The sequence below is a fragment of the Ailuropoda melanoleuca genome, chromosome 14, assembly GCF_002007445.2.
Source record: "Ailuropoda melanoleuca isolate Jingjing chromosome 14, ASM200744v2, whole genome shotgun sequence".
Taxonomy (NCBI): Eukaryota; Metazoa; Chordata; class Mammalia; order Carnivora; family Ursidae; genus Ailuropoda; species Ailuropoda melanoleuca.
In genome coordinates this window covers 55,681,517-55,706,981 of record NC_048231.1, presented here as the reverse complement: position 1 = coordinate 55,706,981, position 25,465 = coordinate 55,681,517, and the positions used below count along the sequence as shown (strand labels likewise).

At 34.0% G+C, this 25,465-nt stretch overlaps 1 protein-coding gene across 6 annotated transcripts in view; it reads left to right on the top strand.

Annotated features, from left to right (window-relative positions):
- The window catches only part of SMCHD1 (structural maintenance of chromosomes flexible hinge domain containing 1), a 155,255-nt gene that overhangs the window by 55,890 nt on the left and 73,900 nt on the right, over positions 1 to 25,465 (top strand). For all 6 annotated transcript variants that reach the window (XM_034642914.1, XM_002926065.4, XM_034642912.1 and 3 more), the window contains 11 exons: positions 1,246 to 1,323; positions 1,403 to 1,522; positions 4,716 to 4,860; positions 10,118 to 10,214; positions 11,558 to 11,630; positions 13,718 to 13,857; positions 14,478 to 14,612; positions 16,616 to 16,843; positions 21,924 to 22,072; positions 23,193 to 23,281; positions 23,868 to 23,986. In XM_034642914.1, coding sequence (XP_034498805.1) covers positions 1,246 to 1,323; positions 1,403 to 1,522; positions 4,716 to 4,860; positions 10,118 to 10,214; positions 11,558 to 11,630; positions 13,718 to 13,857; positions 14,478 to 14,612; positions 16,616 to 16,843; positions 21,924 to 22,072; positions 23,193 to 23,281; positions 23,868 to 23,986 — 1,373 coding nt within the window. The remainder of the gene's footprint in view (positions 1 to 1,245; positions 1,324 to 1,402; positions 1,523 to 4,715; positions 4,861 to 10,117; positions 10,215 to 11,557; positions 11,631 to 13,717; positions 13,858 to 14,477; positions 14,613 to 16,615; positions 16,844 to 21,923; positions 22,073 to 23,192; positions 23,282 to 23,867; positions 23,987 to 25,465) is intronic.

Here is a 25,465-nt window from a genome sequence, read left to right as displayed (position 1 = left end):
TAGCATGGGTTTCCTCTTTCTGCAGAAAATGGTATTAGGGTTTTTTGTTTTTTGTTTTTTTTAGATTTTATTTATTTATTTGACAGAGATAGACAGCCAGCGAGAGAGGGAGCGCAAGCAGGGGGAGTGGGAGAGGAAGAAGCAGGCTCCCAGCGGAGAAGCCTGATGTGGGACTCGATCCTGGAACACGGGGATCACCACGCCCTGAGCCGAAGGCAGAGGCCTAATGACTGCGTTACCCAGGTGCCCCGGTATTAGGGTTTTGATAGGGATTATATTGCATTTGTAGATCAGTTGGATGTTACTGTCATCTTAACAATCCATGAACATGATTTTGTATCATCCGAGTGTGCTGAATTTATTGACTGATAATAAACAAAGTCACTTGAGGGGCACCTGGGTGACACAGTTGGTTAAACATCCGACTCTTGATTTCAGCTCAGGTTGTGATGTTGGGGTCATGGGATTGGGTCCCATGTTTGGCTCCCCACTCAGTGCGGTGTCTGCTTGGATTCTCTCTCCCTCTCTCTCGAATAAATCTTTAAAAAAACAAAGTTACTTGATATAATCCTTTTTTAATATGGTCATGTCACCTACTTGATGTATGTTTTCGTTTTGTTTATGAATTGCTGTATTTTAATTCTGTTTTTTCAATTTCTAAGTCATTTACATAATTTCAAAGTGAGAAATAAATCTTAAGAGAAGTTACGTCATCCCTCTGTTTACTTCCTCCCTGTTTAGGTAGTAATTTTACTACTTTTTGGCTTATCTTTCCTGCTATAATGCTGAGCAGGAACAAATATAGTATTTCTTACCCTTCCTTACAAAAAAGGTAGCATGTTTTTATATATATATATATGTTTTTACTCCTTCTTTCTCATAACAGTCAGCCATTAGATCTTAGCAATTCTATATAAATAAACTGTGGTATTTTAGTCTTAAAAAGTCTTAAGGAAAATTATTTTTAACATCGAAACAAAATTATCTCTGATCTTTTGTACCAATTAATCTTATTTACAGATACATTTTTAAGAATTGAAATAAAGGAATTTTAATGAGCTGAATGAATAATTTTCATTATGCTGTTCACTTGCTTAGGATAGCTTTAGATCCTTTGATGAAGTTTCAAAACAATTTCTAAAAATGTACAACAAATAAAAATATTTGATGCCAGTGTGACATTTCATATTCATATTGTGTATTCAGTTTCTTAAGGTATAAATATTTCTTTTTTCTTTTATTAAGCTTCAAGTGGAAATAAAGAAATCATTTCACATATTAGTCAACATGGAGGAAAATGGCCTTACTGGTTTAAAAAAATGGGTGAGTTATTATTCTGAATGTTAAAAATGGTATCAGTATTATGTTGACTTGATTTTTAATTTCTTCTTAATTTGTCCAGAAAATATTCAGAAGTTGGGGAATTATACATTGAAATTACAAGTTGTATTGAATGAAAGTAATGCAGACACTTACGCAGGAAGACCACTACCATCAAAAGCAATTAAATTTTCTGTTAAAGGTAAGTGAAACACTATATACCTTCATATTATACTGAAGGTGGCATTTTAAATAAAAGGAGAATAGATAGGTAATTCAATAGAAGATGTTTGGCCAGTTGTGATCATCATTATCTTAACATGGCTTTATGATTCTGCTTCATAATCATATTTCTTCAAGTTTTTATTTAAATTCTAGTTTTAATATGCAGTGTCATACTAGTTTCAGGTGTACAATACGGTGATTCAGCACTTCTGTACATCACTTGGTACTCATCACAAGTTCACTCCTTAATCCCCATTTAACCCCTCCCCTTGCCTTTTTAACCCATCCGCTTGCCCACCTCCCCTCTGGTAACCATCAGTTTGTTCTCTGTAGTTAAGAGTCTGTTTCTTGGTTTGCCTTTCTGTCTTTTTTCCCCTTTGCTTGTTTGTTTTATTTCTTTAATTCCACATGAGTGAAATCATATGGCACTTGTCTTTCTCTGACTGACTTATTTTGCTCAGCATAATAATCTCTAGCTCCGTCCATGTCATTGCAAATTCATAATCATATCTCTTTAAAGTTTTTGAAGGCATCATTGTTTTCTTCTGTTGTTGGTGGTAACATCTAAAGCTATTCTGATTCCTGGCCTTTGCATGTGAGCTGTTCTGCCCACCACCCCCACTCCAGTCTTCCCTCTTCCCTGATGCCCAGCTGTTTGGAGAATCTTTTTTTGTTCTACTTTCTGGAATTTTAAATTCTAGGAATTTTTGTTGAATTACTTTGATTTCCTGCTCTGTTTTCTACATCATCTTGTATTAAGACAAGGACATCTTGACTGGTGTACTAATATTCTTTTTTCTACTTTCCATCTCTTGTTTTCTTATGTTATGGGAGATTTCTTTAACATGACGTGTTATTACACTTTCTTTTGAATTTTTCCTTTCTGCTGTCATTTTCAAAGCATTCACTGCCTACTTCATGAATTCAGTATCTTTAATAATTCTCTGAGGGTATTAGTAATAATGGTGGTCTTTTTTTGAAGCATTTAAACTTTACTTATAGTCTGTTTCCTCCATGTTGGTTTTTTGTTTGCCCTTTCATATAGTAGATGCTGTCTTACATGACTAGTGATTTGCTTACTTTTAAATCATAGACATTTGAAAGCTTTTATTTCGTTTGGTGCGATTATGAGAATTTTTAGATTTTTCTCTTTTACACTGTCTAGATTCCCCAAAGTAGAGCTTTCTAGTCTTCTGCTAGGAGTTTAGGTAAGCACCTGGGTGCTAGCATTTTGGGAGCAAGCTGGGGAGGGCTGTTGGGGGTTTCACATCTATATAAATATCTTTCACTTGGTATTTTCAGCAAACTGTGATGCTTTTAGTAGTGCTTTGCCCCTCACTTCTTAGCCCTACTCTTTTACCTTCTTCAGAGAATAAGCCTTTTATCTGTTGCTGGGGCTGAGGAAGGCAGTTGACTGGTTCTCAGTATTGAGGGGTGGGGATCTAGGGAACTCTTTTTCTTTCTCTTTCCTTTTTTTTTTAAGATTTATTTATTTTAGAGAGAAAGCACAAATGGGGGGAGAGGGGCAGAGGAAGAGACAAAATCTTAGCAGACTCTGCACTCCTCTGCATGTGGAGCCCGACATAGGGTTAGATCTCACAACCCCGAGATCAAGACCTGAGCTGAAATCATGAGTTGGGCAATTAACCGATTGATCCACCCAGGTGCCCCACCACATTCTTTGAGTAGCTGCAGAACACATTCCAGAGTATGGACATGCTATAGTTGAAGCATTTTTCTGTTGATGAACATTTCAGTCGTTTCCAGTTTTTTGGCTATCACAAACCATGTTTCTACATGGAAAAAATTTATGCTGCTTTTTGTATGTGTGCTTGAAATTCTCTAGGGTGGGTAAAAAGTAGAATTGCCAAGCTGACATGTATATACCTTAACGTTTTAAATATATTTACTGTCAAATAACTCTTCCAAAAGGTTATGCCAGGGTACCCTCACCAACAGACCATGAGAGGTCTAGTTTCCTTATGCTCATTCCTGGCCAGCATCTGTATTTATCCTAGTTGGTGGTTAAATTATTTAATTACTAGATTTTGCATCTCTTCTTACCTTTCTTGGGCTCTCTGTGTCATCTTTGAAAACCTATTCATTTGCTGTGCCCATTTTAATAGTTTAAAGGTGTGGTTCTCAAATTTGACTTTCTATCTTAATCACCTGGAGAGCTTTTTAAGACACTAGTCTGTGGGGTATCACTCTCAAATTTTCTGGGTTTGAGTGAGCCCTAATAATTTCTCAGGGGTTGGCTGAAACTGACTAGAGACCACACTTTAAGAATAGCGGGTTTATAGAAGCTTTTTATGTATTTTGGATTTTAATCCATTGCTTATGTTGTACATATTTTCTCTTGTGGAGCATCTCTTTTAACTTTGTGTATTTTAACTAATAAGATATTTTAAACTTTACCAAATATATTCATTCATAGCTGTTGAGTACAGTAGTCCCCCTTGTGTGTAGGGGATATGTTTTAAGACCACCCCCGGCAGTTCTCTTGAAATTGCAGATAGTACCAAATCCTAAATCTACTATGTTTTTTTTCTATATATGCATACCTATTGTGAAATTTAATTTATAAATTAGGAACAGTGGATTAATAATAATAAAATAGAACAATTATAACAATGTACTCTGATAGAAATTACATGAATGTGGTCTTTTTCTTTCTTAAAATATCTATTGTACTTCTATACTCACTCTTCTTGTGATGATGTGAGGTGATAAAATGCTTGTGAGATGAAGTGAGGTCAACGACCTAAGAATTGTAACATAGTTTTGGGCTACTGTTGACCTTCTGACAGTGAATCGGAAGTAGGATCATCTGCCTCCAGACTGTAGTTAACCACAGATAAGGTGAGGGGGTGATACTGTGTTTTGCCTTAGTTTTTCCTATGATAATGTTATAAACTTATTCTTTATTATATTCTAATAATTTCATAGTTTAAATAAAAACACATTTTTTTCTACCTCTAGAATTTTACTTTTATGTATAGTGAGATAAAGATCTAACTTTTCCCAAGTGGCTTATAGATATAATTTAAGTTTTTCACAGATTTAAAATGCCACCTTTTATCATAGTTTAGTTTAGTGTATATAAAATATGGCTGTATCTGACCTATAATGAATTTGCTTCTCATGTTTACTTTTTTTTTTTTTTTAAGAGGGTAAACCAGAGAAATTTTCATTTGGTCTTATGGATCCTCCTTTTCGTGTTGGAGTCCCATTCAATATCCCTCTGGAGTTTCAGGATGAATTTGGTCATACTTGTCAACTAGGAAATGATATTCAGCCAGTTTTTGAAGCCAGGTAATTTGAAGGATCAACGTATATGTGACTTTTCATATTTACTAAGCATTCAGTCTTCTTTTTTTTTTTTTAGCTTAAATTATTTATATGTGTTTAACTTCACATTTATCATTTAAAGTATTAGTGTATTTTATAATATCTGGGGGATTTATTTAGCTCCAACCTATGCTTTATGACTGCATGTCATATATAAAGTGCTTCACTAAAGTTTACGTTTTGACTGAATTTACTGTGAAAGTTTAGGTGAGACTGATAGCTCTTTTTTATTTTTTTTTTTGCAAGTATGGTATGAACTTATGGCTACTTAAACTGAGTGGTATTGCTCACTCTAGTCAGTTTTAAACCTGGTAATACAATTTATTTTGATTTGTTTTTAAAACCATAGCAATAAAGTTCATGGTTTCCATGGAAATTTGGGTCTTTCCATAGAATTTACTTTTATTTAATAGTTCTTTAGAGTATTGTGATTGGCTTATGTTCAGATAGAACTCTCAGAAACTTGACAGTGTGTCCAGTGATATGATTAAGGATGTTCACTATTTCCCATTATCTTCTTAAGGTGTCTTGGGAGAAATTCTTGTTCATTCTCAAGAGCATGAATGCTAAGTGTTTCTTTTTTTGCGTTAGCTCCCATGTTGATCTTTTTGAGCCCACTTTTAATGTATGCTTTCTTCTGTTGTCTCTATGTCTTTTTGTTGTAATCATTCATTTTTTTTCTTTTTTAAAGGGTCTATCCAACAGGAAGACCTAACAGTTATAATTGTTCACTCTTAATTATCTGAGTATGTGCTGTATTCCAGGCATCTGCTAGCTAGAAATATAGAAGTGAATAAGGATGTAGTATTTGCCTTCTAGAAGCTCACAAATTAGTGAGATAGTTTAGTGGTTAGATTTATAGCATGGTTAAGTTCTTGAAAAACAATATACAGTTAAATAAAAATTCAATAAATTCAATATTGAATAAATTCAATAAAAATATTCAAAATGATTTTTTTAGTTCTATGTTCTCTAAAGTTGCAAAAAGTGATTCTTATCTTTTGACCTATTGCGTTCATTTGAACGTTAAACTGTAGTAGAAGAGTTGAACACTTAAATGTGTTTGTTTAAAAATAAAACACTAGGGGGCGCCTGGGTGGCACAGCGGTTAAGCGTCTGCCTTCAGCTCAGGGCGTGATCCCGGCGTTGTGGGATCGAGCCCCACATCAGGCTCCTCTGCTATGAGCCTGCTTCTTCCTCTCCCACTCCCCCTGCTTGTGTTCCCTCTCTCGCTGGCTGTCTCTATCTCTGTCAAAAAAATAAATAAAATCTTAAAAAAAAAAATAATAAAACACTTGAAGTATACCTTCTAGTCACAAATGGAAAAATACTAGCACATCATTTTACACCTATTATTGATTATAAGTCCATCATCCTATCNTAAAACACTTGAAGTATACCGTCTAGTCACAAATGGAAAAATACTAGCACATCATTTTACACCTATTATTGATTATAAGTCCATCATCCTATCTTTGATAGGATATTCTTACATAAGAAGTCTGTCAAACATACATATTTATATTTCGCATTTTGAACTTATTAAAAAAAAATCCTGGTGGCGTGGCCATGTGAATTTATCTTCAACAAAGACCATTTTCTTAGTGGGTTTCTTTGTTGTTTTATTTTTGTTTTTTCAGTGTTACGTGAATTTTAAAAAATCATGTAGTTTTAAAGAGTCAAGTAGTTTGTAAGGCTTATTATAAAAAAAACAGTTTCTCCTCCTTCTGCCCTCTCTACCCCACCCACAATCCACTTCTCAGAGAACCTTTTCAACTTTCTTACTTGAATCTACTGATAACTACTGCCATATATCTAAATTTTATATTGCTGTTTCTTCATTTGTCTGTTTTAGACATTATCTCTTCACTCAATGACTATAGACAATGACGTATTCTCTTAATACCAATTCTATTACAAATAAGCTTCCTTCCTGTTCCTCAATAAAGTTTATATTGTGGCTTGGTCAGTATTAAGTGCTTGCTTTATTGCAATTATGTAAATACTAGTCACTTTATTGTACAACTTTGTTGCTACTGTACTTTTTTCTTTGCTAAGTTTATGACAAATTAAACTGTAAACGCTATGCCAAATTTGTCTCTTCTCCAGATGTTTTAAGTGCATAGATAATCTATCAGTTTTATATTTTTGGAGACCTCTGTTTTGGAGCTTGTGATGTGCTTACAGTCTGTACTGATTGTTGTTTTTTGCTTGCCGTAGTATTCCGTGATCTTCCTTCACCTTCATCCTGGGGATTCTCTGTGTCCTCTCTGTTAGGGAAGTAAAATTAAAAACAAAACCTACCCTCAATGTAGAAAACTTCTTCATAAAGTGAGAAGAGAAAGAAAATTTTACTATTGACTGAACATTAAACCAGAATATGATGATTATCACGGGCAATCTGATATAGAGACTGCAAAGACTGAAGGAAATCTTACTCCTTTATATGGATAAATGGCTAGAACTCATTATATTCATGTTTTAAGGATAAAATGGCTAAGTATCTTTATTACTCTTGTGGGATTTGCAGTTTGGAGTCAGCTGACTAGAAGTTAGGCCCAGGAAACTAGGAGATAGGGTTTTACCTTTTTTGATGATTACACTATAGAGAGATGGCTATCAGGGCCCTAAGGAAATATTCCTGAATTGTGAGTCTGTTACGTGGCTCGTTTTATTTAGCATTTAACTTTTCATGGCTCTCCAGTTTTTCAAAAGAATCCCACATTCCTCTCCTTTTGCTGAAATACATCCCTGACTAGGTTCCTGTGAAGGAGTACATGTGATGAGAGAAAATTATTGCTCCAAAAATGCCTCTATTCTACTTGATTGAATTGAAAGTTGGACACTGTTTTCCTCAAAATTATGAAAACATTGTTCTATTTTGGTTTCCTCAAAATTATGAATGCATTGCTTCATTTTTGCTTTTTAGCTTCCATTTTTGCTGATAAATTTAAATTCACTTTTATTTTCATTTTTGCATTTTCTATGTATTCTGCCTGGAAGCATACAGGATCTACTTTTAATTCTCAGCATGGAAAAATTTTATAGTAGTAAATCTTTGCATAGATCTCTACATTATTTAAAGTATTTTATTCTCTACTTTCCATCATCACTGTTTGCTCGTCCTGAGATTCTTATTTTTTGGACTTCTGGACTGCTATGATTTTCCTCATTTTTCTATTTTCCTTATTATGTTTCTGCTTTTCTTTCTGACAGATTTTTCAACTTTATCTTTACAACCTCTCCATTGAGTTTTTCCTTGCTGCTCTGTTTTTAATATCCAAGAGTTTTTCTTGGTTTTCTGAACTTTTTTGGTAAATCTTGTTCTTGTTTTATGAATGTAATACATTTTTTCACTGATAAGTGGTAGTTTGTGTGTGTGTGTGTTTTTTTTTAAAGATTTTATTTATTTATGTGACAGAGAGACAGCCAGCGAGAGAGGGAACACAGCAGGGGAGAGGGAGAGGAAGAAGCAGGCTCCCAGCCGAGTAGCCTGATGTGGGGCTCGATCCCGGAACACCGGGATCACGCCCTGAGCCGAAGGCAGACGCTTAACGACTGCGCTACCCAGGCGCCCCATGTGTGTGTGTTTTTTAAGTTTACATGCACAGGAAGTTTTTGTTTCTCCAAGTTTCTCCAAGCTCTTTGTTAGTTTTTTTTTTTTTAATTTTGTTTTTGTTTTTTTTAAATCTCTTCAGAAACCTGGTAATTTTTGGTCATCTGCTTATAACTGAATGTCTAAAATGGCAGATAAGGAAACAGAGAATGTGAGAGAAGCTGTTGACTCTGAACTCCACTGTAGGATGATATGTCTGTAATGCTTTTTTGGAGGGTCTTTTGGCTAGGCAGTTTTCTCAAATATTTATTTGAAAATAATTTTATCTTCTTGCCTGAAAGAGAATAGTTGGTCCAGGTTCCTAGTCAGTCCAGAACAAGGTTGGGGTGAGAATAGGGATAGGAAGGTCTCAGCAGCCATATGCATTCATTCAAGATTACCTTTTCTGTTCCTTTAGTGTTTTACCCCACCTTTCAATTTATCTGCTACTCCCTGGTTTGGATATCCTCTACTTTAGCCTTTTCAGCAGTTAATCTTCCAGTCAGCTACTAGAAGCCGAGGGGAAATCTGGGGATCCAGATTTTCATCATTCTTATTTTCCACCTTTCTGTTTCCCCCTACTTCTAGAGGCATGTAGTACCACCAGTTCCAGAGAGGTCCTAGGAATTCTGGGCCATAGATTGATTTCCAGCTTTTTCCATTGCTGTTTTAGGGTTCAGTTTTCTTGGGAGACTACGAAGTCCTGTTTTCTAGCAGATAAGTTTTGTTGTCCTTGTCTCTTTTTCCTTTCCTTCCTTTTCTTAGCCTTTAATAGTAAATAAAAGAAATTCCTTTGTTCTCAAATTAGAGATGTAAGAGATAGTGAAAGCAGATGTGTGTGTTCAATGTTCATTTTCCCCAGGGAGTCTGTTTTATCTTACACATCACTTCACAAGTTTTTTCAAACAAGGCATGCCATTTAATTTTTATAATTTATTTGCATAATACCTGTAAATATTTAAATTCCATTCTTCAGAAAAATTTGGCTTTTTCTCCCTCATGGTGTATCTTTTACTTTTATTCCCTCACCTTACCCCTTGACAAGAGTAAAATGTTTACACTGTAATGACCTACATGTGGTCAGAGGCTATTTAGGAATGAAATTGCTCATGGTAATAGATTAGGGCATCTCAGTGTATATTCTAACGAGGTTACATCATAAGACTGTACTTGATTATTTGGACTTTATCTAAAATTGCTATTTAGTTTAATAACTGCCAGAAGCTCTCTAACATCTCACCGGATGAAAGATTTGGAAAAAAAAATACACGGCGAAGTCTGAACATCTCCTAAACGTGGCCTATTTGGATATTTCCTTTTCTTAGACCCGTATACATAGTCTAGCATTTGATTATTTCCTGCCTTGAATCTTATTTAATAAATGAAGCTTTACATTTTATAATTTATCATTTACAGTGTTTGGCCCAGTGCTATCACTTATGGATCATTTTTCTTTGTAAAAGAAATTCTTGGGAATTTTCTCCTATTGAATTATTTATTCTATTTTTTAAAATATCTTATTAGAAAAGTGAATTAAACATGAGAATGGCATGTGAGAAGGTAACACATTTGCAACTTATTTATAGGTAATGCAGGGGAAGTTAAAAAATAATTTGTTTTTTTCAGTGGTTTATCTTTACATTATGAAGAAATAACCAAAGGACCGAATTGTGTGATTCGAGGGGTTACAGCTAAGGGCCCTGTAAACTCTTGTCAAGGCAAGGTAAGCATTGTACATAAATGTTTTAATACATGCTTATTTCCTGTGTGATAAAAATGAAATGGAGAATTTAAAATTGGATGACATATTTTTGTAACAGGATGACAGTATGGGGTTCTTAGGAATTAATCAGGATCATGTCACTAAACTTAACCATTTATATCTCTAAGGAAACTAGCATGTTTGCTACTGTGTAACATTTAGGAATTAAATATTTTTTAAGTGTCTTCATCTTCATTCCAGTCTTTTCACATTCAGAGTCATTTTACCAACAGTTACCCAGTACTAGGTTTCTTTTTTCTCTCCAACTTTTAAAAATTTTTGAATATTATTTTTAGAACACAAAAATATGAGAAACTTTAGCTCACATTTATGAACATACTGGGTTTGGTATTTGGATAAAGGAAAGTGTTTTGGGAGGGATAAAGTTAGGGAAGGTAAAAATATAAATTCCAATAAGGTAGTTTTTCAATCAGATATATAAAGTATCTAGTAGATTTACATGACTAAATGGAATACTATGGCTAACAACAAGTACTATATAACTTTTCTTCACTGCACCATTAACCTATAAGATATATTCAGAGTTTTTCTATCAAAGTGGCATTTAAAATAGAGCATGGGAATTTCTTTAAGTACTGTATGCTGCACTGCATTGTATAATGAAATCAAATTAAAAGTCAAGTTCTTTACATCTTTCTGAATTCAGAGTTTCCTGGAAAAAGAACTTGAATTTTGGGGAAATTTGACTTTAATAAGATAAGCTTACTAAAAAACTAAAATGATTTCTTGATTTTTTAAAAAAACTTTTTTGAAGTAACTTTATATTTACAGAAGAGTTGGAAAAATAGATAATATAGAGAGTTTGCATATACTGTCTACCCAGCTTCCTCTATTAATATCTTATATAACTGTCAAGTATTTATCCAAACTAAGAAATTAACATTGGTACAATACTATTAACAAAACTATGGACTATTCACATTTCACCAGTTTTTTACTAATTAGTTTTCTATTCCAGGATCAAATCCAGAATACCACATTGCATTTAGAGAGGTCTAGATTTTTGATATTTTATGCTTCACTATTCCATACTTTTTATAATGCCCATCTTTATTCTGATTATTCAGAGGTTATTCCTTTTGAATTTGAAGAGGCTGTTATCTGTAAAGAAGCAATATGAGTCCATTTTTTCATCTAAAAATGACCATGTTTCTCACTATAAATTTGCTGAATAGATTTCTGTAATGTTATGGAAATGAAAAGCACAAATTAATCAGAATTGAGTTGTTAAACTGTTGAGCTATTTAGGACTTGGATTTAATTAAAATAATTTTTTTCAACAGAATTTTAATTTGAAGGTTATTCTGCCGGGTTTAAAAGAAGACACACAGATTTTAAAAATTAGATTACTGCCAGGTAATATTTTAAGAAATATTCCTAATATTTACATTTAAAATAATACTCTTACTATAAAATATAAGATGAAGTGTTTTTTGGCTTGATTGTAGTATAAGTCTTGAAAATACATTGGAATGTCAAAGTACTGACAGAAATGACTAATTGAAAAAGCAGGAAAATGTGGAGGAAGACATTAGAAAAGTGTGAATGTTGAGAATGTAATAGGGAACTATTCTTAAGAGATACACTAATTAGGCTTATATTAGAACTGGACCTGTCTTTATCTTTTCTGGCATAACTGTAAATGTTTCATATCTTAAGAAGAAAAGTTTCTCATGCATTTATGTTAACTTGATAATGACTCATCAGCTTTGTAATGAAGTTACATTAAAGTAACACAGGGTAAGAAATGCTGGCTAATTTGAGAGGCAGCCTGTCATATAGGTTCAAAGAATACGCTCTGATTTTATCTCTTCTGGTTTTGAATTTAAGCCCTTGACACTTATGAGCTAGGTAAACTTGTCCTGTACCTCAGTTTTCTCATGTGTAAAATGAAATAGTATCTACTCTCTCACGGTTGTTGTGAGAATTCAATGAGTTCATGTAGGCAACCCTTACTTTGCGAGATTTTGTGGTAACTGAGTGGAGAACAACACAGTTCCAATATGCATGAGTTCTTGTTAACACAGTACTGTGCAAAGTGAGAACTGCATGTGCTTGTAAAACACAACAGTGCTTGGTATGTCAGTTTTAGCTCTGTCATTAATAATACTGTAATCATACCTTTGTCCACATATGACCGTTTTCACTGTTTTTAAATGAAACATATGAGTTATGTCCTTTCACAAATTCAAGTTGTTTTTTTCCCTCAAGCGCAAATTGATAAAGATGTCAAAATTAGCACATTGGTAGAAGTACAAGAATAAAATCTTCGAGGCACCTGGCTGACTCAGAAGAGCATGTGGTTCTTAATCTCGGGGTCATGAGTTTGAGCCCCACATTGAGTGTACATACTTAAATACACATACACACACACAGAAGCAAACTTATTTAAAAAAAAAAAGTCACATACTAATAAACACTTACAGTGCTTTTATTTTAGAGGTTAGCTAAAAGTTATAGATTTGGGTAGTGAAATTCTTAATAACCCGGTAGTTTGACATTGTTTTGAATTTGAGAATGAAAATTTGTAAAATAGGAGGTAGAATGGTATAATGATAATTAATGGTCAAGAGGTTTCAGATTACTCAGAACATTAACCTGCGCCTACCACTTACTAGTCATGTGACCTGGACATGATACTTAATCTCTCTGGATTCCAGGTTCCTCATTTACAAAATAAGGATAATATTACCTTCTTCATTAAGATCATTGTGAAGATTATATAATAAGATAGTGCTTAAAACTTAACGTTGCTTGGCATTAGTTAAAAGTAAATAATAACTAATATTACTATAAAGTAAGTGTTTTCAGTAACTGTTTTTGGAATTTTTTTTTACTAGCATTTAGCATAAATTGTATTTAAAAATATCAGTGTTTATAGAGCACATCAAGTCCTCTTGCTACAGAAGTGTGAACTCTCTTTGGTTAATCTTAGAGGAAACTTGTGTAGCTTGCTTATAAAAACATCAGAGTAGTGGGCAAACAAGTAAATTATCTGCTTATATCATTATATGAACTGATCCTTTGAACACTGTTACCTAAAATGTGTTTTCTCTTAACATGTTTTGAGAAATCAGTCATTGTGTAAAGTTAAAGTGAATAAATAAATGTTTTAAAAAACTTTTCTTCTTGAATACTTTTTCCAGGATCTCTTTTATGGTTTTACACCTTTAGGTGTTTTCTAGCATTAGTTACCATTATGTCATAGCTTGTTGGGTAGAACTAAGTCTAGACATCATTTTACATAATCAAGACAACTCTGGTCATTTATAGGATCTGTGCATTTTGGGGATAGAAATGGTTAAACATGGGTATGCTTATTTTTTTCTTTCTTAACATTAAGATATTAAAACTTGAAATGTTAAAAGCTTTTTTTTTTTGCTGTTTCAATATTTTAGTCTTAGAAACTTTAATCTGTATTTCGTTATATAATTCTCTGCTAGGTCCTCCTCGTCGTTTGAAAGTGAAACCTGATTCTGAAATTTTAGTTATAGAAAATGGAACAGCTTTCCCATTTCAGGTAGAAGTTTTGGATGAATCAGACAATATAACAACACAACCAAAATTGATTGTTCATTGTAAGGTAAGTTATTGTAAGATAACAATATGTAGATTTTATTTTGAGTAGTATGGTAGTAAATGGACATAACTGTCTCTTTTAGCTACTTTTTAATGAGACTTATATTGTGTTTAGATCTTTAATGATTATTCCATGGAGAAACTAGTGGGTGCCTCATTGCCTAAACTTTTTGGCCAATAAACACATCTCCTATACCAAGTTGCGTAAAGAAGTTTATAGACAAAACATTCTTCGCCTCCTTTCTTGATCCATTCCCCTCTATTTAGATGAAGTATTTAAATTATGAATAGAATGATAGAAATGTCTTTTAGGGTTAAGGATGCGTAGACAAATGAAGGTAAGTAAAAGAACACAAAAAGAAAAGGAAAACCCAAATAAAGTTAAAAAAAAAAAAAAGAATAGTGGTTGAGGAAGTTGGTGTTTCAGAAGACATAAATTTTAGAATTATAAAAAATTACTCTTTTCATTTAGAAGTTGTCTGGAATATTGGTGAATTCTGTTTTATGTTTTCCAGTTTATACCCAGAAATGGTAGCTGTAGTGGATTATTTGAAAATTTAACAATTATTGAATAATTTGTTACATTTGATTGGGGTCTTAAATTATTTTGTATGTTTTCAAAAGTTTTCAGGTGCCCCAAACCTTCCAATCTACGTTGTAGATTGCAGCAGTTCTGGAACCAGTATTTTAACAGGATCTGCAATTCAAGTACAGAACATTAAAAAAGACCAGACTCTTAAAGCAAAAATTGAAATACCTGTAAGTTGTTGTTATTCATTGATATTGTTTTCATACAAATATTTCATAACAGCCTTATAGTATTTTATGTAACATTTGACTTTTAAAAATGAGGTATCTGTGGTTCTTTTAGCTAAAGTGAAGAAAAGGCAACATGAAATGGTATGGTAACATTTTGTATTAGTAATTTTCTTAATTAACCCTTTTATAGAGGGGCCTGTGTGGCTCAGTGGTTAAACGTCCAACTCTTGGTTTTGGCTCAGATCATGATCTTGGGGTCCTGGGATCAAGCCCCACATCAGGCTCTGTGCTCAGTGTAGGATCTGCTTGAGATTTTCTCTCTTCCTCTCTGCCCCTCCTGCTCGTGCTGTCTCTCTCTCTCTCTAAAATAAATAAATAAAATCCTTTTAAAAAACATGACATTTATATGTCAGTTTTATTGTTTCTTGTAAGTTTAGACGTTTCTTAGAAAGTCTGGTAAACCACCACTGAAGGACATATGAGCAATTTATCTGTATAATTTAAAAAATAAATATATGGTTAGTATTTTCATATAAAGAGATTTCTATGGTAATGTACTAGTAGGATACTAGTTACTGGGTAATATATCATGGTGGAAGGTGAAGCCAGCCTAGAGGAGGGTAAGCAGTTGTTGTAAGTAGTTGATCTAAGATTGGCGAAATGGGACAACAAATACTTAAGGAAAATATTTAAATGTGGTTTCTCCATTATTGGTATGGTAGATGATGAATAACCTAACCTAACCAGTTGATTAACTGATGCTTTCCTACTCATTATACATCAGTTAACATATCTTGAGCTTCAAAAAGGTTAAAGACAGCTTTTTTTCCCACTAGAATGAGATGACTCTTGACTTCATTCCACTTCTTATCAAACTGGTTATATTGATAACCTTCAAATCACTCTTACGCACTTTTTTTTGATTATGCATTTTTTAAATTTAGTCGTGTGGGCAACTTGTTTTTGAGCATACTCTCTTGCAAAAGATCAGGAAGATTCAGGAAGGAAAGATTTAGAGTTAGGGAGGAATCTGGGTTTGGAAGCAAAGACTAGTGAGTATTAGGAATTACATAAATTCTGTAGAGCAGTGACAGGCAGAAGACCAAGAATCTAAATCAGTTAGGTCAAAGATCAAAGTATACCTTATAATACGCAGTTAGAAAATGTTAATCCAAAGGCAGTGACTTGAGTTTGAATCAGGTAAATGCAATAGATTTATAATAGAGGGTGGGTTATTTACCTGATATTTGGTGAGGTAGGAATTTTATATATGTCATTAGTCATGTAGATGGACTTAGATAGGAATGACTGCAACTGGATGAGGAAGGAGAAATGGGCTAAATAAGATGTAAAGGTATTTTAGGCTTAGGCTTATTTTGAATTTTGTGTATCCTTTGGAATGCACTATAACCTGGGTTATGAAATAATGTAATGTTTTAAGTTTTTGTGCCTTTAAAATCAATTTAGCATAATCCAGCTCATCTTTGCTCATATGTGGGGCATTGATGTGCCCATAATAAATTATAAATGTGCCAGCTTAGCCTTCAGGGCATCTACAGTCCTCATTTAGCTATAAACAGCCTTATTCACTTACCCCAATGTATTGTTTCAGTGTAAATAGTGTATTTTATGGCAACTATTTGTCTCTGATTTTATGGGAAGTTCTTAATTTCTTACATCTTTATTCTTATTAATAGATGCTAGTTACTGAATTTGTCATTTGATTCCAAAGAAGAGGACAAGAATCCTTTTAAATTCAAATATGCTAGTTTTTGGCTTTAAGAATGTGGCTTGTGCTTACAAGTTGATAGTATGATACTAATAGTATAGTATCTTCTTAATGCTAAAATCTGTGAATGTTAGCAGTGTATACGATGATCTTCCATAGCGTTGGAAATAAATCCTTAAGCAATGTAAAGATTCACCATTAAAGCCCAAAAATATATTTTCAAAAAGTGCAGATGTGTCATTCAATATATTTTTGTGTTTTTCTCTTTTCCTAGAGTTGTAAAGATGTGGCACCTGTGGAGAAGACTATTAAGTTGCTTCCTAGTAGCCATGTTGCCAGATTACAGATATTCAGTGTGGAAGGACAAAAGGCAATCCAGATCAAACATCAGGATGAGGTTAATTGGATAGCAGGCGATATTATGCATAATCTTATTTTTCAAATGTATGATGAAGGAGAAAGAGAAATTCATATAACATCGACTTTAGCAGATAAAATTAAAGTAAGTATCTCAGATTAGTTATTTAAAAAATTTTGTTCATTTTATGATTGTAAGACTCTGAACAAGAAGTATTATAGGGTGGCTTTTAAGAAGAAGCTTATCACAGAAGAATAATGCTGTTATATAAAATTCCAGGCTAAATAAGAATCGTTTCATGCTCTAGATTGAAATGTGAATGCTTCATCTGTGACAAATTCATACTTAGAAAAATGATTTTGACCCTTAACAAAATGCCAAAGATTGGAGTTTTCTTTTAGTTGTATGCTTGATGACTAATTATATTTCTGCAGTCACAGTCAAGATCACCTTACCAAAGCAATATATTTGTAACTGTTCCGAAGGCACTAAACAAAAGGTCTATTAAAGGCAAATGGTGAAACATTACTGTTTTAACTACAGGGCCCTGATTTGACCGTTTGAAATTGGCATACCACTCTCTAAAAGCATGATCTTAGAAAACAGTTTTGTAGATTCTCACTAGCTTCATATGGTCCTCATCAATCTGCTATAATTTAAATTTATCATTTGTACCTTGTTAGGGTGAATATGTATATATTGAAACTTAATATCTCTTAAGAAAACCAAATCAAAATACATACTTATCACCTAAGGTAGGCCTGTCTAGTACTCTTCTTATGATTGATTAAAAGAATAGTGGGCATTCTGTGCTTACTCTTTTCAAGGGCAGTCAGTTCTGCTATAATGAAACACATGCATTTCTTAAAATCACTGTGCCAGATAAAAAGGTGCAATAAAAATCACAGGGCTCATGGGGAAAATGGGAATTAGAGGCATAGTACTTAAACTTTATCAGTCAGATAGGAAACTAATAAAACGGTATCAAAAATAGAAATAATAGCACATATTAAATGATTAAGAAGTCTGTCAACACTGCAATAATATGTCAGTTTATTTTGTGGAAGTGAGTTCAGGAAAGGTTGCAGCTTACTCTGAAGTTGTGGAAACTCCACTAAATGTGGACATGTGTGGCTGGGTGTACATGATCGCCCAAGGTGGCTGGTAGGTTTGAGTTGTGTCATTTGTGTATTTATATGGATTGGTTTAGCTGGGTACAGTTTTCCATGTTCACCTATTATTTTCATGGATGATATTGTGCATTAGCAAATGTAAAATTTGCTTTGTACTCAAACTGTTCCCTGGTGTTTTAATAGCATTGGAACAAATTTGCATTCTCAAACCAAGCAGTATAAACTAACTGTGCTTTTTTCCTTGACACCCATAGAGAAAAAACTCAAATCTTGTGTGAGAAAATAATGTTTACAAAATTCAGTTTTCTTTAAGTCAGAGACAAAACATCCCCTTTTTCTGGAAAGCGAACATTTGCAGACCCTTATATAAGGGGGTCCCAATTAACTAAATTTGTAGAGAGTTGCTATGTGGGACAGGAGGTAGAAATTATTTCTTTGTACTATTTTATCCTATAGCCATCTGGAGTTTCCAGATACAGGATCTGGTATTTTAAAAGAATTTTGTTCAACAGGGGTTTAGCTGACCTTATTTTAACTCTTATTTGAAATATTCCTTGCCCCAGCCAGTTTAGTTTTTCCCTTTATAATGAGGAGTGGAGGATTGATGGAGACATAATCCCGATCCTGCTTGGAAAGGGAGGCAAGCCATTTTTATCTTTATCAGCAGATGTGAAGTTGAGTGGTTTATAAGTGGTACCAGGAGCCCGGCTTCTGAACTGGTTCCTTGCTTTCTCATAGTTATGTTCCCACATTCTGGTTTCTTTTTTTTTTTTTTTTTAAAGATTTTATTTATTTATTCGACAGAGATAGACAGCCAGGGAGAGGGGGAACACAAGCAGGGGGAGTGGGAGAGGAAGAGGCAGGCTCATAGCAGAGGAGCCTGATGTGGGGCTCGATCCCATAACTCCGGGATTACGCCCTGAGCCGAAGGCAGACGCTTAACTGCTGTGCCACCCAGGCGCCCCCGGATTCTGGTTTCTTAATCAAGGTTAGGAAGTGGAGAACCTCCACCTGTGTATAACCTTCTTTTTGCCATTCTCCAGCATGTGACATACCTCGCCTCACATTTAGTAGTTAGATACTTGTTGGGTTACAAAGATTTTAAAACACGCACCTCTTTATTGGCAATAACATATTAAATACTACCCTTTTGTTAAATGTATAATCAGTGTGATTTTTGTGGTCTTCAGAGAATTCTCCAATATTGAAGAAAGCTATCCCTAACTAAGCTGGGAATCCATTCAAGGGATAATACAGCCTGTGTGAGGGAAGAAAAGCCTTTTTGAAAAGTGTAACTCCTGCTTTCTTCCATTAAAAAAAAAAAAGTGTATGATAAAGAATAAAACATGGTTTAAAAGATAAAAAGGTAATTAAGATTAGAACAGCATAAACTAGGGTCAAAATATTAGAATATCCTTGATTTAAGAATCACAACTATGGAGTGCTAAAAGAGAAAGTTGAACTAAAAATTCTTACATAGAAGGAGTGGAAGTTTAAAAATAGAGGGGGCGCCTGGGTGGCACAGCGGTTGAGCGTCTGCCTTCGGCTCAGGGCGTGATCCCGGCGTTGCGGGATCGAGCCCCACATCAGGCTCNGGTCAAAATATTAGAATATCCTTGATTTAAGAATCACAACTATGGAGTGCTAAAAGAGAAAGTTGAACTAAAAATTCTTACATAGAAAGGAGTGGAAGTTTAAAAATAGAGTAAGATACTCAGCTTAAAAAAGGGATCAAGTAACAAATTAATACATGGAATGCAGGAGATGCAAAATTAAAATAGAGCTAAAAGCATCTAAGAATGAATTAAGACCAAAAGGTGGCCAGAGTGGTAGTTAAGTAAATACAACTTGTTTTCTCATCTTGCTGAATAGGAATTAACCTAGATCTTATTCAAAGCCCATATAAATAAATTTCTTTTAACAAAAAATTTGAATATCACTTCCCAGAATTGATCATATGATTTGATCTGTATGGTATTTTATTTTTTAAGTTTTTTTTTTAGACACTGTGCACACATGAGCAGGGGGTGTCGACACAGAGGGAGAGGGAGAGAGAATCTTAAGCAGGTTTCATGCTCATGCAGTGGGACATGAGGCTTGATCTCATGACCCTGAAATCACAACCTGAGCTGAAATCAAGAGTCAGACGCTTAACTAACTAAGCAGCCCTGGCACTCCTGATTCTGCTTTTTATTTATTCATTGGTTGGGGTTTTTTTTGTTTTGTTTTAGATTCTACTTATAAGTGGAATCATATGGTATTTTTCTTTCTCAGTCTGACTTATTTCACTTAGTATAATCGTCCATATCTCAAATGGCACAATCTCATCCTTTTTTATAGCTGCGTAATATTCCATTGTATGTATACACCACATTTTCCTTGTCATTTGTCTATTGATGGACACTTAGGTTTCTTCCGTATCCTGGCTATAATAAATACTGTTGCAGTAAACATAGGGTGCATATGTTTTTTCATATTAGTGTTTCATTTTGTTTGGGCAAATACCCAATAGTGGAATTATGGGATCATATGGCATTTCTGTGTTTAATATTTTGAGGAACCGTCATACTGTTTTTCACAGTGGCTGTACCAGTTTACATTCCCACCAACTGTGCACGAGGATTCCTTTTTCTCTTGGCAACACTTCTTACAACTTGTGTTTTTTATTTTAGTCATTCTGACAAGTGTAGAGTGATATCTCATTGTGGTTTTGATTTACATTTCCTTGGTGATGAATGATGTTGAACATCTTTTCATGTGTCTCTTGGCCATCTCTGTCTTCTTTGGAGAGGTGTATATATATTCAGGTCTTATGCCCATTTTTAAATCAGACTGGGGTTTTTTGGTGTTAATTTTTATGCATTCTTTGTATATTTTGGATACTAACCCTTTATTGGATGTCATTTCCAACTATCTTCTCTTACTCAGTAGGTTGTATTTTTGTTTTGTTGATGGTTTCTTTTGCTATGCAAAATCTTTTTATTTTGATATAATCCCAATAGTTTATTTTTGCTTTTGTTTCCCATGTCTTAGGAGACATATCTAGAAATATGTTGCTTTGGCCAATGTCAGAGAAATTACTGCCTGTGTTCTCTTCTAGGATTTTTATGGCAGGTCTCACGTTTAGGTCTTTAATCCATTTTGAGTTTATTTTTGTGTATGGTGTTAGAGAATGGTCCAGTTTCAAAAAACAACAACAACAACAAAACTGTCCACTTTCATTATTTTACGTGTAGCTGTCCAGTTTTCCCAGCACCATTTATTGAAAAGATTATCTTTCCCCATCGTATATTCTTACCTCCTTTATCATAGATTGATTATATAATCATGGGTTTATTTCTGGGGTCTTTATTCTGTTCCATTGATCTATGTGTTTATTTTTGTGCCAATTCTGTACTTTTTTGATTACTACAGCTTTGTAGTATGTCTTAAAACCTGGTACTGTGATACCTCCAGCCTTGTTGTTCTTCTCAGGATTGTTTTGGCTATATCAGGTCTTTTGTGGTGCCATTACAAATTTTAGTGTTATTTGTTCTAGTTTTGCCAGTGCCATTGTTATTTTGGTAGGGAGTGCATTGAATCTGTAAATTTCTTGGATAATATGGACATTTTAACTGTAAATTCTTCCACTTCATGGGCATGAAATATCTTTCCATTTGCTTGTGTCACCTTTAAATTCTTTCATCAGTGTTTTACAGTTTTTGGAGTTTAGGTCTTTCATCTCTGGTTCAGTTTATTCCTAAGTGTTTTATTCTTTTTGGTGCAGTTGTAAATGGTATTTTTAAATTTCTCTTTCTATACTTTGTTATTAGCATATAGAAATGCTACCCATTTCTGGGTATATCTTGCCACTTCGCTGAAGTCGTTTATTACTTTTACTGGTTTTTCAGCAGAGTCTTTAGAAAGGAAGAAACTTCTTAATCTTATTAATATATGAACCACCACCATTTATGTTCATAAAGGGACTTTTTCTTTGAAGGTGGGAAGGTGAGTTTATAAATCAACTTTGTTTCTTCAGTAAGTTAAGTGGCAGTAGGAGGACATTAGACCAAGCTTTATATTTTTCTTAGATAATATAATTTTTCTTTTAGGTTAATTGGACTCCTGAGATTAACAAAGAACACTTGCTACAGGGTCTGCTTCCTGATGTACAAGTACCAACATCTGTGAAAGATATGCGCTATTGCCAGGTTTCATTCCAGGATGATCATGTGTCTTTGGAAAGTGCATTTACAGTAAGGTTTGTGAGCATATATTATATTTTGAGGGATTTCAAAATTCGGCATATGATAACAAAAAAGCTTTTCTCCAAAGCACACTCGTGAAAGTTGTTTTTAATGTATAAAATAATTGCAATTTCTGTGAAATATGGTAGGTTGTCTTTGGAATAAAACTTCACTGGAGATAATGGTTAATTCATCAATCTTTCACTTCTTTGGTTGTGTTCATTCCTAAGTATTTTATTCTTTTATATATCCTGTACTTAATTGGCTCTGTGGTATCTGTGAGAACTAGAACTGTCATTAAAGGAAAGCCCTCCTAGTGCAAGCAGCAGTGAAAACGCCTGTAATATGACAGACGTGAAAAACATAAAAGATAGAGTGTGATCAGTCAATGTGGTGTTCACAAGGAAAAATTCTTTCATTGCTTAGTGATGATTTTTAAACCTGAGTCCAAACAGAACTAATATGTATTACTGAAGGAAAAGAGGAATACTTATGTAAATGAACATATATGTAAGTCTTTGACCCTGGCCTGTCAATTCCTTGCTCATCTGTTCCAGTAACCTCATCCGCTTGAATTCTTCCATCCATTTTCATATTTGAGATTTTTTTTTTTGAGAGAGAGCATGTGTGCGCAACGGGGAGAGGGGCAGAGATAGGGAGGGAGAGAGAGACTCCCAAGTAGGCTCCACATCCATTGAGGAGCCCGATGTGGGACTTGATCTCACAATCCTGAGATCATGACCCTAGCCGAAGTCAAGAGTTGGTCACTCAACCAACTAACCATCCAGGCGCCCCTGAGATAAAATTTTTAGATATACTACTCTCCACCCATAGCCAGATCTCTTGATGATGAGTTATTCTTACTGACCCACCTTTTCTTTCTTAGTTCTCTTGTCCTAATTCCTTTTAATCTAGCTCAGATGCTATGGTATAACACTTCTTTGCGAGCTATGTTTTCTCTGTTTCCATTTGGGTAAATAGTGTGGTGTTCTATAAATTGAGGTATTTGGAGGAGTGTTGTTGTATTTAAGTTTTAGAAAATGAGTCTTAAGTATATATATGTTATTCTTTAGCATATTTTTCTCTATAATCAGTGGTATAACTAAAGCCTTTTAACTTGTTAACTCATTTCAGACCACTTCCTGATGAGCCTAAACATCTAAAATGTGAGTTAAAAGGAGGAAAAACAGTACAGATGGGCCAAGAGCTTCAAGGAGAAATAGGTTAGTATGGTCTTTTTTTTTCTTTAAAATACTTCTGTAATATGTACTTACATTTGTGTTTTGGCATATGTGATCTGAAAGGAAAGCTTTGCTTTTATATACATTTATTGGTTTAAAACCCACTGTTGGAAAAGATTGCTATATTTTCACTGTCTTTGTCTAGGCTGACATAACTTTAAAATCAGTTTGGCAAAATAGTTTCATGGAAAAATACTGGCTTTTGTTAGAAGTAATAATAGTTAATATTAGAAGTGTAAAGTAAATGGATCAATGAATTCATAGGTTTATTTTTCTTATATCTAGAATATTACATAATACTAAGTTATTTTCTTCAAATTTTGATGTTAAAAAATCTGATTAACATCAACACCATGTTAATTATATAAATATAAATGTACTTAAGTAGATTCTTGATTTTTTTTTTGTGGTGATTATAAAAGAAGCAAGTATGATTACTTTTTACAAAATAATTCATAAGAGAACAAAGTGTTTTCAAAGCATAATTTTAAGTGTATTAATGTATTTATAGATATTTATGTCTTTTAAAAGATAACAGCTTAATTATAAACTGTCCTTTTTTATATAGTTGTAATAGTTACAGATCAGTATGGAAATCAGATTCAGGCATTTTCACCAAGTTCTTTATCTGCCTTGGGAATTGCTGGGATTGGACTTGATAGCTCTCATTTGAAAACTACCTTTCAGGTATGGCTTCTTTTCATAACAGTTGGCTTATACCATTGGTTTACAATTAACAAAATTTGGGAAAAACTAAAATAACTAAAAGAAGTTTGATGTTTATAATGCAAAATCGTAAAAGGCATTAAAAGCGTTTTGTAATGACAAACTTTGAACATGTGCAAAAAACAGGATAGCATAAGTAATTCCCATGTTCCCATCACTCAGCCTCAATAATCATCACTTTCCCCTTTACCATATCATTTTGAAGCAAATTCCATACATTATATCATTTTATCCATAAATATTTTAATATGTATATGGAGGTAGTTTTTCATAATTAATAAATTTCATAGTGCTTACATCCTGCATTAAATAGGATGCCGGGGAAAAAACTAATTGGGCAGGTTTGAAGCTATGCAGTTAATTGAGATTAGCTTGAAAAATAAGAACCGCAGTGGAATTATTTCAGTTTAAAAGAGGCAGGCAAATATGATGTATTCTGCTTGGAGAGATCAAAGACAATTTTTGGGAAAAAAAAGATGTTTGAGTTGTGCCTTTAAGGAACCTTCCAGGCCAGAGTAGATGAAAGAGGAAGAATTCTAAGGCCAAGTAAAATTGAATCCATTTAGAGCATTTAATGCTTTTTTAAAACTCTTATTCCTTTTAGAGGCTCCATTTCAGTTTTTTGTCCATTTTTTAAAGATTTTATTTATTTATTTGACAGAGAGAGACAGCAAGAGAGAGAACACACACACAAGGGGAGTGGGAGAGGAAGAAGCAGGCTTCCCGCCAAGCAGGGAGCCCATTGTGGGGCTCTATCCCAGGATGACCTGAGCTGAAGGCAGCCGCTTAACAGCTGAGCCACCCAGGCGCCCCTCCATTACAGTTTTTAGCTTGACAAAGTAATCACAAGAGTAGCCTCTTTGCTGCCCTTCCTTACTAGAGTTTCTATTTTCACTGTCATGTTCAAGACAACTCACTATATCTTAACAGCACTGAAGAACTTTTCATCTCGTTTTGTTTGCTTTACAAAGATAACATTTAGTGTTTGACTTCCAGGTTCTTCCATTATTTATCTTCACCCTGTGTGTATCTGAAATCAGAAGATAACTATTTTTTTGCTGTTATGTAGGAACAATCCCTACTTTATTCGTAGACACCCATCCTCATCAAGATTTCTCCTGAATTGTAACCTGCCTTCCTACGTTTTCAGTTTTCCCCATCTGTTAGATTCCTATCAGCATGTAAACATGCTGTCATACCTCTCATCTTAAAAAACAAATTACACCCCCTAGCCCCCGCCACCACTACCAAACAAAATGTTCTTTAGCCCTAATTCCCTATCCGTCTATTGCTCTATTTCTCTTCTTTCTGTAGTATAACTTCTTGGAAGAGTTGTAAGTATTCTGTTCCCACATCCTTTTCTGTCTCTCAGGCAAGCCACTCTCATCATGTTTTTTGTTTTTTGGGTTTTTTTTTTTGTTTTTTTTTTAGCTCTGTTTC